The sequence below is a fragment of the Tauraco erythrolophus genome, chromosome 13, assembly GCF_009769465.1.
Source record: "Tauraco erythrolophus isolate bTauEry1 chromosome 13, bTauEry1.pri, whole genome shotgun sequence".
Taxonomy (NCBI): Eukaryota; Metazoa; Chordata; class Aves; order Musophagiformes; family Musophagidae; genus Tauraco; species Tauraco erythrolophus.
Genome location: NC_141477.1, coordinates 10,760,525 through 10,777,721, shown reverse-complemented (window position 1 = coordinate 10,777,721; position 17,197 = coordinate 10,760,525). Strand labels below are relative to the sequence as shown.

General features: G+C 40.7%; 1 protein-coding gene across 1 annotated transcript in view; it reads left to right on the top strand.

The window, feature by feature from the left end:
- The window catches only part of TEX11 (testis expressed 11), a 39,567-nt gene extending 25,478 nt beyond the window's left edge, over window positions 1-14,089 (top strand). Inside the window, exons 18-29 of the mRNA XM_086619665.1 lie at window positions 9-94; window positions 740-793; window positions 1,523-1,563; window positions 2,793-2,879; window positions 5,523-5,593; window positions 6,145-6,261; window positions 7,146-7,218; window positions 8,694-8,843; window positions 9,849-9,957; window positions 10,971-11,091; window positions 12,838-13,002; window positions 14,018-14,089. Coding sequence (XP_086475791.1) covers window positions 9-94; window positions 740-793; window positions 1,523-1,563; window positions 2,793-2,879; window positions 5,523-5,593; window positions 6,145-6,261; window positions 7,146-7,218; window positions 8,694-8,843; window positions 9,849-9,957; window positions 10,971-11,091; window positions 12,838-13,002; window positions 14,018-14,089 — 1,146 coding nt within the window. The remainder of the gene's footprint in view (window positions 1-8; window positions 95-739; window positions 794-1,522; window positions 1,564-2,792; window positions 2,880-5,522; window positions 5,594-6,144; window positions 6,262-7,145; window positions 7,219-8,693; window positions 8,844-9,848; window positions 9,958-10,970; window positions 11,092-12,837; window positions 13,003-14,017) is intronic.
- The last annotated feature ends 3,108 nt before the right edge of the window (window positions 14,090-17,197 follow it).

Here is a 17,197-nt window from a genome sequence, read left to right as displayed (position 1 = left end):
CTTTTCAGAATGAACAACAAGTTGTGGCTATCAAAGCTTTGGAGTATTTGTCTGAACATTTAGAAGACTGCCGACAATTATTTCCAGCTTTAAAGTGAGAATTCAGTATATTTACACGGAAAGAGAAATTTTTCTCGTTTCTTTTTCAAAAAGAAATTATTATACTGAGAAAGGTGGAAAACAGAGTAGATGAAAGATTAGTTAGCAGTCTTTTTGGTGCTGCAGATGTACCTCAAGCCTGAACTCCTAGTATCTACAGATGTTCTAAGTCTCTCCCAAGCAAATAGTGTTAGTTACTCTGAATTTTGTGATTACATTGTGATTTCAACAGGTGACCAACAGTGACTCTAAAGAGATTGCAGCAATATATTTGGTGAAAATACCAGTTTGTGTCCTCTGATGAGCAGTATCTTCTCACTGAAATATTTCATCATGTTTATAAAAACAAGCATTGTGAGACAGATGTATTTATTCCAGTATTTGCTTAAAGCCTTTGTTAAAGTACATTTACTTACTTATCATTACATGATTTAGCAAAATGATATACAAAATAAGGCAATAGGGTAGGAAATAGTATAATCTTGTTCTCAGCTTGACACTTTGAATTATTTGTGAGATCCATGGGCTGATGGATAAGGAGCGTAAGGAAGGAAAGTAGGATCCTTTCTGGAAAATTAGGACAAAGTACACTGTTGAAAAAGTTTTCTTTTTTCTTCATTGCTTTTATTTTTATATTTAGATGTTTGGTTCGTCTTATGTTGTCAAAGATCATGGCAGAAAATGAAAGGAAAAGGTGAGTCCATTTGCAAAACCATTTTCTCATGGTCGATGTATTGTACAAATGGTGTAAGGTTTTCTTACTGGGCTTCTTTTCTTGCAGAGTAATCAAGAGATTAGTTTTTATGCTAGTAAAATGTCCACCCAGATGACTTCCTATCTTGACCTAATGACATCACATAGGAACAGCTTTTCTACTTGTATAACCTTTCCTCTTTTTATATTTGCTCTTTGCCTTCCTCTTATTAATGCATAAGACTGTCAGGTATTTTTGGTGGGGAATGTGAGCTAAGCAACCTCTTTAACTTCGATGCTAGGATGTGATATCTTTCAGAAGTTCTCAGTGAGAACTTCAGAGTGGGACCTCCCTTGCCGAAGACTAGCCACTTTGCAAACGGTGTGTTGGCTTCCAAGTAGGAGAACTGTACTGCTAGATTTTGGCTGTTAAAAAACAGTGCAGTGTCAGTGGGGTTTGAAGTTTAACCTGCAGCCCCAGCAACTGAGAAAATCTCCTGCTGCACTTCTACAACGACCTTCACTGCTGCAGGTCAATACGACTGTTTGCAGGCCTTCAATACTCCTGCATTTTCAAACGCTAGAAGTTGCTAATGCCTGAGATGTTTGTCAGGGGAAAAAGGATTATATCCATAATTACAGAGATGTTATATTCCAACATAGATAATGTGTTCTGTTGTAAGAAAGTTAATTGAACATTTTCTAAAACTTAATTTTTTCTTCATTCTAGAGATGAAGATATCAACTCAATGCTGACTTACTTGACCTTGGGTATGCTTTTGTTCTATTTACCTTTTCTGTAGTTCTTCCATCTGTGAACATTTTATGATATGATTAGGTCCACACCAACTGAATGTTTAGACTCCTTATTTCAGTCTGAGTTCCCAACTTCCCACTGAATTCAGTGAAAATTGAAACTGGAGATTCAACAGTGTTGTGAAGTTGTATCTCAGTGCTACCACTTTTTGCTGTGGAAAGCTTGCAGGCGAGTATTGGAAAAACTGTTTCTAGTAAAGCCTGTACTCGCGAGTTTCTCTTGGACAAAGGGGCAGTTTCCCTTTCATCCTTCATAAGGCCATGCCATGTATGCAAACAGCAGCTATTTGGGTACAAGCCACAGCCTGGGTGGCCTCAAGTGACAGTCTCCTACTCTGACTGCACTGGCAGGAACAAAGTTAGTATCTTTAGTAGCAGGGCTGCCACAAAAGGAAGAAGTTTGGTTTTGTAAACTGAATTAACAGCATAACTTTCTACTGGTGTTAATTAAATGCCAATGGTGGTCTTTGCTGTTTTAGCTGTTTAAAATTAAGATAATGCTTTTTTTTTTTTTCCCCCTGGAAGGCTTAGAAAACTGCAAGGAGTAATAGCAAATTGCTGAAAGATGGGAGAGGCTTGTCAAAATTGGTTCCTGCTTTTAAGTTATGCTGGGCTTTGAAAAATAATTGGGTTTTTTGCATTGAAAAAGGTACAGAAGTTTTACAGAGGACTTTTCTCTATGAGAAGAAATACTTACATTCACTAAATCTTTTTTACCCCCTCTTTATCTTGGACAAGAAAGTTAATGAGATTGTAGAACTTTTTCTACACTAGCCATTCTTACTGAAACTAGAAGAAGAGAATGAAGACTGGAATTAAATTAATTAAAAGTTCCTTGAAGAAAAGCCTCAAACCTGTTACTAAATTTAAAAACCTTCAATTTTTTTTGAAGTTAAGTAAAACAACTCTGCCTTAGACTTCAGTGTCAGTAAACTTTGAAGAGGCAGTACTTGCTGGCAGCCTTATATATCTTACCTAAAATGCTGTTTGAGGCACCTTTTGATGTTTTTTATAAGCCTCTCTGGTCAAGCATATTAGATTTAAATTGCTAGAATAACTCTTCATAAGGAATTATATGGGAGTTTTGGAAACCTCTGGTTTTTAGTGTAGTTATTAAAGTTGGAAATGTTTTTATTTTCTGCTCAGAAATTTTTACTTATGTATTGAAAACACATTTTCTGCAGCTCACAAGAGACTTGCTGAGTCTTTCACAGAAGAGAAGTTTACAGGGGACATGAGGATCCTTGAAGCTCACTGGTTTAGAAAAATTGGTAGGTTGAACTCAAAATCTAAACTGAATCCCCTCTGCCTCCTCTTAGCCAGACCTTAAGGAAGAAAGAAGTGTTTAAAGATGTAGTAGGTTTATAAAACTTGTCACCTTTGACAGTTGCTGTCTTAACTAGTCTTAAAGTTCTCCTGCTGCATTTTCTGTCTTCTGAAACTATCTGATATGGCTCATGTTTTAAGTCAGTTATCAAGACAAATGCTCACACAAGGTCTAGTTGACTGATGGGATAGCTGATATGTTGTACTCTTTACCACGGGAATTGTCATACGTGTCCATGATACAACTCTTCAGAGTTCACCGTTTTTCTCTTAGTTAGCCCTTCACTACCAAGACTCTGTTACAGAAGTAAAATTTAAGATCAGGCGAATAGAAAGAATAATGGTTTTCTTCAATGTATGAAAAAAAATGCTACTAAGAGCAATAAAAAAAATTCCTTACTGCTGATCCTGATTATGCATATTCTAATGGCTTTAAACTGAAAGAGGGCAGATTTAGATTAGCTATAAGGAAGAAATTTTTCACTCAGAGGGTAGTGAGGCACTGGAACAGGTTGCCCAGAGAAGTTGTAGATGCCCCATCCCTGGAAGTGTTCAAGGCCAGGCTGGATGAGGCTTTGGGCAACCTGGTGTAGTGGACGGTGTCCCTGCCCATGGCCAGGGAGTTGAAACTAGATGGTCTTTGAGGTTCCTTCCAACCCAAATCATTCTATGATTCTATGATTCTATGATTCATGTAGGCAAAATAAGGATTAAGAAGTTCATATGAGTGTACTGGTGCGATTGGTGCCTCATGAGTTTACCTCTGCCACCCAGACAGACTGTTTTCATTAGTTCTTTAAATTAGCAGCACTGGAATTTGCCTTGAACTACAGTATATCTGCTACCACTGGGCACAGAGTGGGTTGAGAGTAGCCCTGAAGAGGAGGATTTGGGGGTGTTTATAGATGAGAAGCTCAACAGAGCCGGCAGTGCGCTCATGCGGCCCAGAAGGCCAACCGCATCCTGGGATGTATCAAGAGAAGCGTAGTCAGCAGGTCAAGAGAGGTGATTCTCCCCCTCTACTCTGCTCTTGTGAGACCCCACCTTGAGTACTGCGTCCAGTTCTGGTGTCCCCACCATAAGAGAGACATAGATTTGTTGGAGCGTGTTCAGAGGAGGGCCACAAAGATGATCCAGGGGCTGGAGCACCTCTGCTCTGAGGACAGGTTGCAGGAGCTGGGATTGTTCAGCCTTGAAAAGAGAAGACTTCGTGGGGATCTAATAGCTGCCTTCCAATACCTGAAGGGAACTTACAGGAAGGCTGGGGAGGGACTTTTTACAAGAGCGTCCACTGATAGGACAAGGGGAAATGGGTTTAAGTTGAAGGAGAACAGATTTAGATTAGATTTTAGGAAGAAATTTTTCAGTACGAGAGTGGTAAGACTTTGGAATAAATTGCCCAGAGAAGTTGTGGATGCCCCCTCCCTGGAGGTGTTCAAGGCCAGGTTGGATGGAGCCTTGAGTAGCCTGATCTAGTTGAGAGGCGTCCCTGCCCATGACAAGGAGGTTGGATTAGATGATCTCTAAGGTCCCTTCCAGCCTATGCCATTCTATGAATCTATGATATGATTCTATAAGAAATCTAAATGGCAACCATTATCGTAGATGAAGTGATTCCTGCTGGGAAATGCAGCTCCCATGGAGCTGTCCTAAGCCCTATCCATAGTGTGTCCCTGAATCCTCATTTAGTAGTCTTCATTCAACTGTTTTGGTAAAGGAGTCAGTGCATTTGCTGTCTATAAATAAAAATGTAAGCATAGGATAACGAGTTGAAGCAATTTTTCAGAGTCTTGCTTCTGCCAGAGCATACAGGGGAGAAAATAGTTGAAATCAGTAACAGAAGACATCTGCCATGATGAGCTTTTGCACGCATCCTCAAAGTGCAGCCATGTTCCATTAAAGAGTAGCAAAGAGAGAAGCAGCAGAGGTCAAATACAGTAACACAAATGTGAATGGAAGCTGTGGTGACCGTGACCTTTCCGAGGCAGCATTCTCACTCACAGAATAAACTATTCAGAGACTGCAGAAACATGTCATAGGGAATAAATTAACATGAAAGTTAGAATCTACAAAGTCACTGTAGAATCTGAACATTTGATTGGGTCAAATTCTTATACATAAATCATTTGATTGTCTTTAGGTTGCTCATCCATTTACTAATCAGAATTGTGTGTTTAATTGCCATGTACTTGACCCTGCTGGGGTAAAATGGAGAATGTTTCAAAATGTTGTGGGGTTTTTTCCTTTTTTTTTTTTTATTTGTTTTGAGAATATTGTTCAGATGGTAGTTTTGTTTACTAGCATAAGAAAATGCTTCTTTCAATGCATGCTCTTGAGGGTAGGGTATGTGGTAGAACGGGCACTTGTTTATGATGAAATTATTAAGGTAAGATTTGAAAGCATGAATAAGCCATTTTAACAGATCACTAATAATAGTATTTCTTGGTGTTGTTGAATGAGCTGTTGATAATATTTTGAGTAAGAAATTGAATTGTAGAATGTGAACTGCCTATTGCTAGATATTATAGGGGCATATCTGTAATGTTGAATATTTTTATTCTGTTCTCCATTTTTTATGTCTTTGTTAGCTTGGAACTTAGCTGTACAGTTCAAGGGCTGCCCTGAAAAGATGAGGGATTTTTTTCTGCTGTCTTTCAAGGTACATACTCTTGGTAATAGTATCTCTGATTGACGAATATTGTCACCTCGCTAGTTCTGTTAGAAGTTATGTCCATGTATCAGGTATCTCTCTGGAGACATGCTTGTATGCTCTGAAGATGGAGCACTTTTCAGAAGGAGATTGACTTGTAATACAATATGTCAGCATTATTGTCATACTTTACATTCTGTTGCTTAAAAATGTCATAAGAAACGTAGACTTCAATGAGAACTTTCTAAAATAAATGGATTCTGATGTTTGGAGAATGTGTCATTAATACAAACATGTTAAGTACTCAAGTCTCCACACAGAATTTACACCAACACTGTCAGTTTTGTATGTGTTTGTAGAGAGGGGACTCCCAACGCTGCTTTACACTTTATATTTAAATAACCTTGTGTAATTGTACAAGTAAAATTGCAATATGAATATATACTATTCATGACTGATTACTAAAAGTGCCATACAGGAGACTCAGCAACCATCTGTTCACGAGCAAATTGCTTTATATGGGCAGAATTCTCATTACCTTTTCCTATTTTTGGTGTCAGTTGTCCCAGTTTTGTCCTTCTGACAAAGCTGTTCTAATTGCTCAGAAGACATGCCTGTTAATGGCAGCTGCAGTTGATCTGGAAATGGGGAGACAAGAAGTAACACCTTCTGAACAGGTAGGGCATTGCTCTGTTAACTGATTCTGTGTGTACCAGTGTAGCATTTTTTTCTTTTGATTTTGAAGTCTTAGGTTTTTCACTCAGAACGGGATATTGAGAATGTAAGCATGGGAACCTTTCATAGTTAATTAGAATCGATGCACCTAGTGCTTTCCAGACAATTGTAAATGTTGGATTTCTGTAAATTAGTTCTGTTGACTTCAGTGGATTTGAATAGATTTGCATCAGCAAAGGATCATGGCAGTACCTTCTCTTAGAGGAATTTCAGTCTACCTTATGTATTGTGTAAGGAGTCTGCTGCTAAACATCGGTTAGTCAGGCAGATAATTACCGTATCTTTAGGATTATGCTGTTGCTGAAAGTAGTTACCAGGATGGTTGTGATAAAGCTCACTTTTTTGTTGTTTTTTATGCATACATCCTTTTTTTGGGGGGGGTATTGTACTTACTGTGGTAAGAAGATTAAGGAAAATGTACAGTGGTTGTGAAGGAAGTACGGAAGTCTGCTGTACAGTGATTGTTGTAGAAACTTACTTTTATGGACAGCAACGCTCAGCAATTTGTGCTGTGGGATTTAGTGGTTTGTCAGTCTCAATAGCACTATTTTATGCTTGGGAGCAAAATAAATGATGTCTCTTAGGAACCCATATGGTTCTTTCTGACCAATTCAGTGTGAAGATGTTTTGTCTGAGATGTGGAGGTCTTTGAAAAAGAGAGAGAAAATAAACCTCCAAAACCAGTAACTGCTGTAGATGATGTACTAATTAGGCTGATTCTTAATTTATTTCATAGTTAGATATAAATATACTGTTAGTGTGACATGTATATTCCTTTGGCTTTTAAGACTATGACAAAAATAACTTTGTAAATTTTGTAAAACAGATGGAGTTTTTGACTCAGGCCCTTCAACATCTCCAGACATGCAAGGAGATATGGAAAGTTCTGAAATTAACTGGTAAGCTACAAAGTGTGTCTGTTCAGCACACGGAACTGTTAGACTCTGTCACTGTATTCGTGAAAAATGCAAGACGTATGGAATCGCTGTCTCAGCTGAAGAGCATTGAAGCATATATGTAGCAATATGGTAAAAGCGTTGGCAAAGCCAACTACTGTTTTTTGTGTGTCATTGCAGGCTTTTTATTGTATCAGTGCTGTGAAGTTTGGGACAATCTTTCAGAGTGAAGTTGGATTGACTCTTGTGTCTTAAGAAACTCCCAAGCTTTTTGCTCTAGAGTAGAGTCACTCTTGCACTGTTTTAATAGTTTTACCAGCCTCTTCCTATGTAAGGCATTTCAGAATACAGAAAGGCCTGCTACCATGCTTTGAAGTGCCAAAACCTCTGTTCCCTGACTATTCCCTGTCCATTTAGATCAGGTATTACTGGAGACTGGCATGCTTTCAGCTGACAGCTGAGGTGCTGAGTGACTGTTAGCCTAGAGGATGCACGCTTCACTTTTTTGGTAGTATATTGGTAGACAAATTCCATTAGGCATTCCTTATCTGGACTGTGGTTTCTTTTCAGTTATAGGTTTGGGACACTGTGGAGTTTCCGTGGTAAGATGCATTAGTATTTAACTTTGTCAAGAAATTTACTTGCTGTTTTTTTTTTCCCCTTAAAATTTCAGAATGGAAGGTTCGTTATAAGGCCTGGATTTGGGATTCTCTTTGCCTTTTGCACTGAAAGCAAGATAACTCAGGAAGACTTCTTCCTTTTTAATTTTCCATCCTTAAAATCCCAAGGAGTTAATTATCTGAGGACAGGGACATATTGGAGTTTCTTCTGCAGAAGTTTGTGAAATGGTAGCCTGGTGCTTCCTTAATTTCTTCGCTAGACCTTGGCCAAGGTTTCGACAAACCTGTTGTCCTGGAGGAAGCTGAGAATGTCTTTTAAATGTAAAAACAAAGCTGAACTATCTTACTGAACTATCACAAAAACTTTGTGATAGTTAGTAAAGGATTGCTTGGCATTTGTATCAGGTTTACACCTTCCTAGCAGTTCTACTGGTCTCCCAGTGTTAAAGGATTTCCTGAGGGTTTTTCTTCCAGAAAGGGAACAAGTCCTGTGGAAAAATTTGAAGCTGATGGTAACTTCTTTCATAAGCTGACCTTCTGTTATCTTTGACCTGTCTATGAAAATGGCTTTCCTAGTAGCTATTACCTTGCCTAGGAGGGTTGCATGAATTTAGCCAAATACAGACAACTCAGATTTTTTTGGGGAGGTAGGGGAAGACATGGTGGTTGGTGGGTTCGTGCTTTGGACATCTGAGGTTTCTGTCCAAGACTGCTTCAGAGTTCCACTTGCTGTACTGTTAAATCTGAGTACCTCAATGTTTTTCCTGCCTGTTGGAAGCAAAATTTACATCTTATGGTACACCACGTGGCTTTGAGAAAATGAATCATTACATACAGGCAATTCTGTCCCTTCTGTAGGAGATTTTGCTAAAGACCCAACGGACACATTGTTGCTGCTTTATGAATTTGAAGCAAGATCCAAACTGAATGATCCAACACTCCATAACCTTATGGAGTCAGTATGGGAGCAACCACAAATAGAGGTCAAGACATTAGAAATCATTGCATGTAAGGACTGCATTTGTACTTTCATAGTTCATCAAATCATTAAAAACACCTATGTTGCTCTTTCCTGTTCATTTGGGGTGACCAGGACCATCATGTATTGTGCAGCACGCAGAAAATGGGTCTAACCGTATATATTTTGTCCTGAAGCAAAGATGCTTAAGATCTCAGCAACATTAGGAGATCTGTATTTTGAAATACCATATTATGTGGATGATGAATCAGAAATTTGCGACATCCTTCTATTTTTAGATCCTGAGACATTTGTATAGGTTGTGAGTCTGGAAGAGATCATTCAGATAAACTTTCACAAGCTCCAAACCAGCAAAGGCCAGAAAATGACCCTAACTGATTCATGTCCCAATGCAGAAGTTTTAGGATGTGGACTTTGGATAAATACGCAGTTTCAATTTAAAGTTAGTGTAGCTGATTTGTAAATAGCACTTCTCTGAACTGTAGGATACTTTCATGGCAAAGTTCTAGTCGTGCTTCCTTGAGAATCTAGTGTAGGATAAGGAAGATGAGTGAAGTTTGTAAGTACCGTGGCAAATCTTTGGAGGGAATTCCGTAGGATTCAATAAACACCTACTTATCTCCCTTGTCTTGAGGGAGTACACAGCTGTGCTTGGAAAAATCGTACTGGCATCCTGTTCTTGCCTAAGTTTTTGATCCAGATTTTCATGTTCAAGGAGAAAACAATACTCTTTACTTCAGACCCACTCCCTCGATGTTTTTGAGTTACTGCACCAGAAGTAAACAGCAGTGAGAGTACTTGTAAGTTCTGAAATGTACTGTGCTTCTGCCTTGTAGTGCTCATCGATAATATGCACTGTAAGAAAGTACTCGAGAAGCACTAGCTGAGACCAGGCCAGGCGTTAAGCAAATCTCTTTTCAGTTGTTTATCACAAGGCATCTGGCCACATGCTGTAGTTTATTTTAGTGACCAATGAGATTAAAGCCTGGCTCCAGTCACTTCTTTTTTCTTCTTTATTTTCTTTTGCTTTTAAGCATTAGCAATGGAATCTCCAGCTCGGTATCCTGTACTGTGTAAGAAAGCTCTCAAGAGTGCACTAAACCTTCACAGAAAGCAGACTATCATTGATGCTGTGGAATTTAGGTTAGTGTTATCACTTAACTTTGCCGTGAGCATGTGACTAGAAATGCTGACAGGGAATAAAGCCTGCAATTTGAAAAAAAAAAAAGTGGAGTTTAGCTTATGTGCTGGCCAACTTCTTGCTGGCCAACCAATGTACCTCTCAAGGATAACTGTCTAATAGATATGTTAACTGCAGTTTGTTTACTTGGCATGTTTTCTGAAACAGTCATATTTCCAATAAATGAATCTATTGAGGAAGGAAGATTAAAACTGGATCCAGAAGAAGTCTCTGGCTGTTTCTTGTGAGGAAAGTGTTCATTTCAAATGTTACTCTGCAGTAGTGAACTAGGAATTTCAAAGGCAATAAAGTCAATAGAAATTAAGGGGTAAGAAGCAAGCTATGAGCTGTGTTAGTGGTATGATGACATAGTACATACATATGTGATTTATTTTGCTGGGTATCTGGCTCTCTGACAGCTGTACCTTATGGAATGTGAAAAACAACCTGGTGTGTGTCCTTCTCTCTCACTTGTATCCATCCCATAAAGGATTTTTTTCCTCCTTTCCGAGTTCCTTGCAGTAACCACTGGGTAAAGGCAACTGTTAAATTGTCTTTTTCACTTCACACTGAGAAAGACCCGTTTTCAGAAACCATGTATTTGTTACTGATTTTCTGAGAATGCTGACTACTTAGTTTTTGTTAGTGAAGTTAGAAAAGGTACTTTTCCCTTGCTGTCATGTGTAGCACCCTAGAAAATATGATGTCTTTCCTTCTGTGTTACTTTAGAGCCCAGCAATGAAAATAATGAAGTACTTGCTACTCTTGGCTCTCTTTTTGCATAGTTTATATGAATGAGATCTGACACTAGGAAAACTTATGTTTCTGTTATAAGAATGTGAATATAGTCAGAACCAAGGTGAACATGTCTGTCTGACAATCATAGATACACAAGTTAGTGCTGCTGATACTAAAAAGTGGCTGTTTATGCACATGGTATTAAATGTTTCCTCTTTTGCTCTGTTTCAATTCCCAGCAAATGCTTGCATAGTTTGATTAATCTTTCTTTGCCGACTGGATTAACAGACTTGGATGCCTGCGTACTACAGGAGGTCTGGGACTACTTTGAAGACGCTTTGAATGTAGTCAGCATCACAGTAAGTTGAACAGGAAAACAAGAAATTGGGAGATGATCCTGAGCATATTAAAAAAAAAAAATCTCATCAGACTGAGAACAATTAGTAGACTGAACATGATATACTGTTGTATGTGGAGCAGCTAAGACTTCTTCAGTAAAAGATACACTCAAATTACCTCAAAAGAAATGCCTCTTGGATATTCATGGCTGAATGATGAAATTCTCTGGATTTTATAGGGACTCTTTTAGAGACATTTAATGCCAATTTTTCAGTGCCTATTTTAGAAACATCTTGAGCTAGAATGTCCATCTTTCCTCTTCTTGCTTTCTACATTCTTATGCTGAATATGATTTCTTAAATGCAGGTTACTTTTCCAGATCAGCTGGCTAAAATTTGGATACCAGTCTTCTTTTTTTTTTTTTTTTCTCAGCTCTGTTTCGTTAAATGTATTTGAGAACTTAGTACATTACTATTTTTTCCAAATGACCTAGAACTAGATTCCTGTGCTGTCAGTCCTTGTGGCACCAGGTGCTTTGTTTCTGTGAGGACAGGCATATATGGAGAGTAAAACCTTTCTTTCAGTAAGCATTTCTGCTGCTTCTTTCAGGCCTGAAGCATAATGCTGCACAGTGAAGGCAGTTACACTGAGGAAGTCAGACATTTCTACTTAGAATTTCATAGGTAAAAGTCAGTTAAGGAGTGTTCCTGTTCAGAACTGATGAAACCAGTACTGTGTTTCGTAGCTTTGTTCCATTGCGTGGCTGTTTCTTTAGTCAGGTTTCAATGTCTCTTCTTTTATAAAAGCGGCATAAAGATACGCTGTTCCTGAATTCCTCAAAAAAGAATGTGTCCACATTCGTGCCTGCTTTTCACCAAAGTTGTCATCTATAACTTTGATAATGTTCTTGTTGAGGAATATGAATGAAATGTTAATGTGAACTGATACTTATTACAGCAAGGTCTTCTTTTGCAGTCTTGCTCATGGCAGCAGGCACTAACTGGTACCAATGTAGGAGAAGGACATTGGGGCATCACATCAGTACATTATCAGTTAGAAAGCTGGTGCACCACTCATGATTTGTATCTGCTATTCAGAAATGGATGCTGCAGTTCAGAAATTCAGTCTAAGCCCTCTTACTTAGGACGAGAAATATCTATCAAAGAGGAAAAAGAAGTACTTCTAGCCTCCCCTTAAGGATTTGCATGGCAAATAAATAATTGCTTGTCCTTCCCTTCCCCAGCTGAGTCAGTTCCCCACCAGATTCAAAGTATTGTTGGTTACTCTGGCTTCTGTTCTGCAGTTATAAGGGCAGCTTTCACTCTGGCAAGCATTGCCACAGTGCCTAGAGAAATTCTGAAGACATAAGAACTGCTGCTTCTAATCTGTAGTGAGCAACTATGTCCTGCTATTCAGTACTGTTTGGATAAACTGGAAAGTACGGTGGCAGCAAGTTCAGCCTGTCTGCGGATAGGCTGAGGGAAAGCAAACTTCCATTCTCGTGTGTCATTCCCAGTCCCAGAGAATTGTATTTTCTGTAATTGCAACATCACTTACCCATGTTGGAAACAAGCTGTTGGACAGTAGTGCATATGAACTGTAAAGTGCAGGATGGCTCTGAAAGAATCACCTTTTGCTTAGGAGAAAAAAAACCCCCACAACTGTTTTCCCATTCTAAAACTAAACTCTAACACACTGCTGACTTGCCAGGCTTCAAGTGAAGTCTGTTTTTTTGATGAGCTGGTGCTTCTTGTTTGCTACTCCAGGATGCTTACCCAGAGATGGAGATCCTTTGGTTGATGACAAGAGCCTGGAATACAGGAATATTTCAGTACACCGTTGGTAAATACAAGGAAGCTGAGCAGTGGTGTGGATTAGGAATGCGCTTCCTCAGTCACTTAGGATCTCTGAAGAAAAGCTATGAAGGCCATGTAAGTGTAAGCAGATGGATTTGAGGATGTGAGATTTGATGTCTGGCCTGAATTCAAGATATGGATCTGGGTGAAGAAACCACTACAAATTATCTTTAAAGAGGTTTAGGAGAAGCATGGTGCCTAAATATTTTGGGGGAGCTTGGTGCTAAAAGATTTTTTCAAAGTGAAGCCAGGAAAGTTTTGGTAGATAATAGAGTCATGTAGTGTTGTCCTTTTACTGCAAGGATCATGTAAATGGCTGGCTGGATTTGTGGCCATGGGAGAACCCTTGTGCTTTGCCTGCTTTCACTAAGGTCAAGGTGCTGCACCAGTTACTTAAAGCAGCTATTGGATGAATACTTCCAAGCTTGGGTTCTGGTGTAACTAATGTCTTGTCAGTAGGGTTTAAGTGCTCCGAATAAAATAATTAAAGCTCATCTTTGCAGGTGTAGCTTAGCCACGTCTTGTGAGGGAGAGATTTCAGGGCTAGTACCTCTGTAGAATGCCACGGCACTTCTCCTTACTCTGCCACAAGTCAGCCTCCCTGTACAGTTTTTGGCTGATGCTCCTACCTTGGTTGCAGCTCAGGGCAGACTGGCTAGTGGATGCAGTCACCACTCATTCTCGCATGCACGAGCTGGGAAATCAAGAGCTGGTTGCAACTTTTACACCATTTTAAGAACATCAGTTAAGACAATAAGAATTGAGATCCCTCTCTTCCAATCTGAACAATTCTGTGATTCTGTGGATAGGTTTATTCGCTGATGTAAGACTCAGCTATAGACTATGCTCTATGTCAGTATAAATGAAACTGCATTTGTTAGGTTGCGCTGATTTAACTATTTTTTTCTTAAACCACTGTATTTAAATCTGCCAAAATCTTTACATCAATCTGAAATTTTAGGTTTAGAAGCTGGTGGTAGTCTCCCACCTATTCCCTTGCTTCCGTTCTCCGTCACTTTATCATATTATCTAGTTGAATGATACAACTTTATCCATCTTTGTTGACAACTATGGTGCTTATATTCTGCAGATGATTGGTCTTTATAGTGAAGTTCTGGACAAATTGGACAGAGCAAAAGGGTTTCTTCCAAATGAAGATTAATAATGACAGCCTCAACTGCAAAAAAAGGATGACAGCATCTTGGAAATGTTCTGCGGAACAAAAAAGGCTGTTAGCTCTGCGACAGCATGGGATCGTGGGAGTAGTGGAAAAGAAACCAGGATCTCCTTGTTGGCAATAAAGTTATGTACTTTTAGGAAGTGTTTATTGAATAAATGTAATTGTTTTCCTCTGGGGAATAATTTTCATTCTCTGGAGCTATATAACAGTTAGAAATAAATACTTAACTTTTTCATGAGATGCGTTGACTGTTGTGTAACTGGTTGGTTTAAATACCTGATTTTAGTAGTAAGTGGCAATGAGAACAATAAAAGTATTCTAAGATCAGGCATCTCCTCTGGATGTCATAGCTGCCTTGCTACATAAATATTTATCAGATTGTTTAGTTTTCAGTCTATTTCAGTATGGACAAGAATTCAGAGCTGTTTGCCAGTTTCACAATGTGGTTAGAATGAAAAAGAGCAGGTACTGCTTAGCTCACAGCAAGGGCTCAAGCTTTGACTAGGTACTGTATTTACAGACTCCTGTGACGGATGCAGTCCTCCTGTTTGAGCTAACTGCGCTTTGGTCCAGGCAGATGCTCAGCAAGTAGGCTTAATCAAAGTCAATCCTATTGTGTGAGGCTATCAGTGAGAAGTCCGCACCGAATTCCCCCAAAAAACGCTTTGGCTGGAGACTGGGCTGATAAGTTGTGGAAACTACATCAACACAGCATTTCTGCTATGTTAATATGATCTGACTACAGGTCAGCCATTTTAGGCTGAAAATATCTGCAACTACCAGGGTCCCCGGAGCTCTCCCTCCATAGCCCTGGCCGTGCAGCAGTGATCTCCCCGTGAGCACGGACGCCTCTCGAGGTTGCCCTGAAAGGCTGAGAGGTCCCTTACCTGACACCAGACATCGATGGCTGGTGACATTTTTTGCATGCACGTAACATTTAAGGTATGTATAGAAAGTTTAAATGATGATCTCTGTATCCCATACTGACTTTGAGTAGTACCGTATTGACTGCCAATCTGTCTGTACTTACTAAATACTTTATGTACCTAAATTTACTGATTAGAACTCAATAAACTAACGACTAGATCAGATCTGAATGATCTCTGACCCTTCCCCTGTGACTTCTAACTGGAACACACCAGTCAGCTCAGCATGAAATGCCCGCAGACCCACATAAAAAGCTGGCAAATGGATGGATCTTACTGCAGCTGAATCGAAGAGATGTCACCCACCTGAAATTCAGTGTGGATGGTGAGGAGTGTGAAGAGATGGAGTGGGGTTTAGAAAATAGTCAGTTCTGTATGACTGTTGCTGTTTCACTGGCAGGTGCAGAAGTCTGAAGAAACGTGGCCTGAGTCTTGTCTTCTGTACTGCAGCACAGATGTGCTCCTTGACATCTCTTGGTGTCTGAGCTACAGGGGACAAATTGGGGTTGTGTTCTGCTTGCATGTGAGTACAAGGCCATGCATCTTCCCATGAGCCCAGCCCTCCTCTGGAAGCAAATAAAGGTGACTGGAGTGGGAGGGAGCACCGGTGCAGTCCAGCAAAGCCCTTTGAGTGCTTGGGGACCAGCTGTGGGTTCTAGCAGAGCCTAGATATACTTAGTACAGGAGGTTTGTTTTTTTTTTTAAAAAAAAGGCTGATAGGGTGCTCGAGCAAAAAGCACAGATTCAGGCTATCAGGTGCCTGCATAGAAGATGAGGCAGGTAGCATGGCTGGTGGATGTATATGATTGCTTCTCAGTTGGGCTGCTGTGCACAGTAAGCAGGCACAAGGCAGGGCAAAGCAAAGACGGTGCAGTGTGTCTTTTGTGTGATAACCACACACATTTGCATGATCTGTAAGTGGGCATACCTCTTGTAGGTGGATTCTTTTGCTGCTTCTTTGCAGGAACACTTACAGTCATTTCGGATCCTCTGGTTTGCTTACTAGGGCTAAAAGTGCTTTGTTGCTTATTCTCTATAAACATTACACAGAAGGAAGGGCTGACGGGCAGCAGTATCTTTCAGCTATAAGATCATCTGGTTTGGGATTAAGACTCTTCTGATTTAAAAATTTTAAAATGTATTTTACTTAGAACCAGATTATTAAAGCTTATTCAGACAGAGGATGGGGTTGCTAACAGCAGGATGGTGGCTACAGAAAAGAAGAAATTGAGTTAGTTGTAGTCCATTCTGAACGCCTGACATGCTCTAGAAGAAGAGCTTAGTAGAGTGCTTGGTGCAGTGGTCATGGCCAAGAAGTGGTTGAAGAAGTGAGCTGCATTGCAGTCTCTAGCAATGCTCTCCACCTGTTGTCTTTTCCTAGTCTGAGTAAACCAAGTAGTAGTGATTTCTGCACTTTGTGTGCACCAGGCGCCACTTCTTGGTGTCCTATGACTGAAGCCAGGGACCAGCCCTTGGCGTAGCTGCACATTTCATGTCTGTTGTGCACATTTCATGTCTGTTGTGCACATTTCATGTCTGTTGTGCAGCTGGATACAGTTGCTTCTGAAAGCAGATAGGTGCAGACATTGACCTCAGCATGGCATTGACACCAAAGCTGAGCAGGCACATCCTGAGCTCGATGCTTTGCAGTGCTGCACATCGGTTTCTGGATCATAATGCGAGAATGAGACTCCTCGAAGGAGTGAATTGTATTGAAGGTGGCAATCAGGGAATTATTGGGAAGTTTATAGGATCTAGTTGTTGTGATAGCAAGTGTGCCGGGTTTGTGTGAAGGGTTCTGGTGGCAGGAGAGGGGCCACCCCCTGTCCCTTCCCGGGCTCCAACAGCGGTCGGTCCCGACCCCCCATCCCCTCGGGCCGGGCTGAGCCATCAGCGCCTCTGCCGATGCCCCATTTCAGTCGGGACAAAGGAGCCGGAAACGCGGTCCGGCCCTGCAGGGAGGAGCGGGGGGAGCGGGGGCTGCCCCCTCCCCACCCCGGGCGGCTCTGCCCGCGCCGGGCCGGTGCCACCGGCTGGAGGTGGCCGCGGCGGGAGAGCGCGGGAGCGCCCCGTGCCGGGTGCGCGGGGCCGAGTGACCCGGAGAGGGCGGAGAGCGGAGAGAAACGGCCCCGCGGGCCGCGGGCAGTGCGGGGGGGCGGGAGGA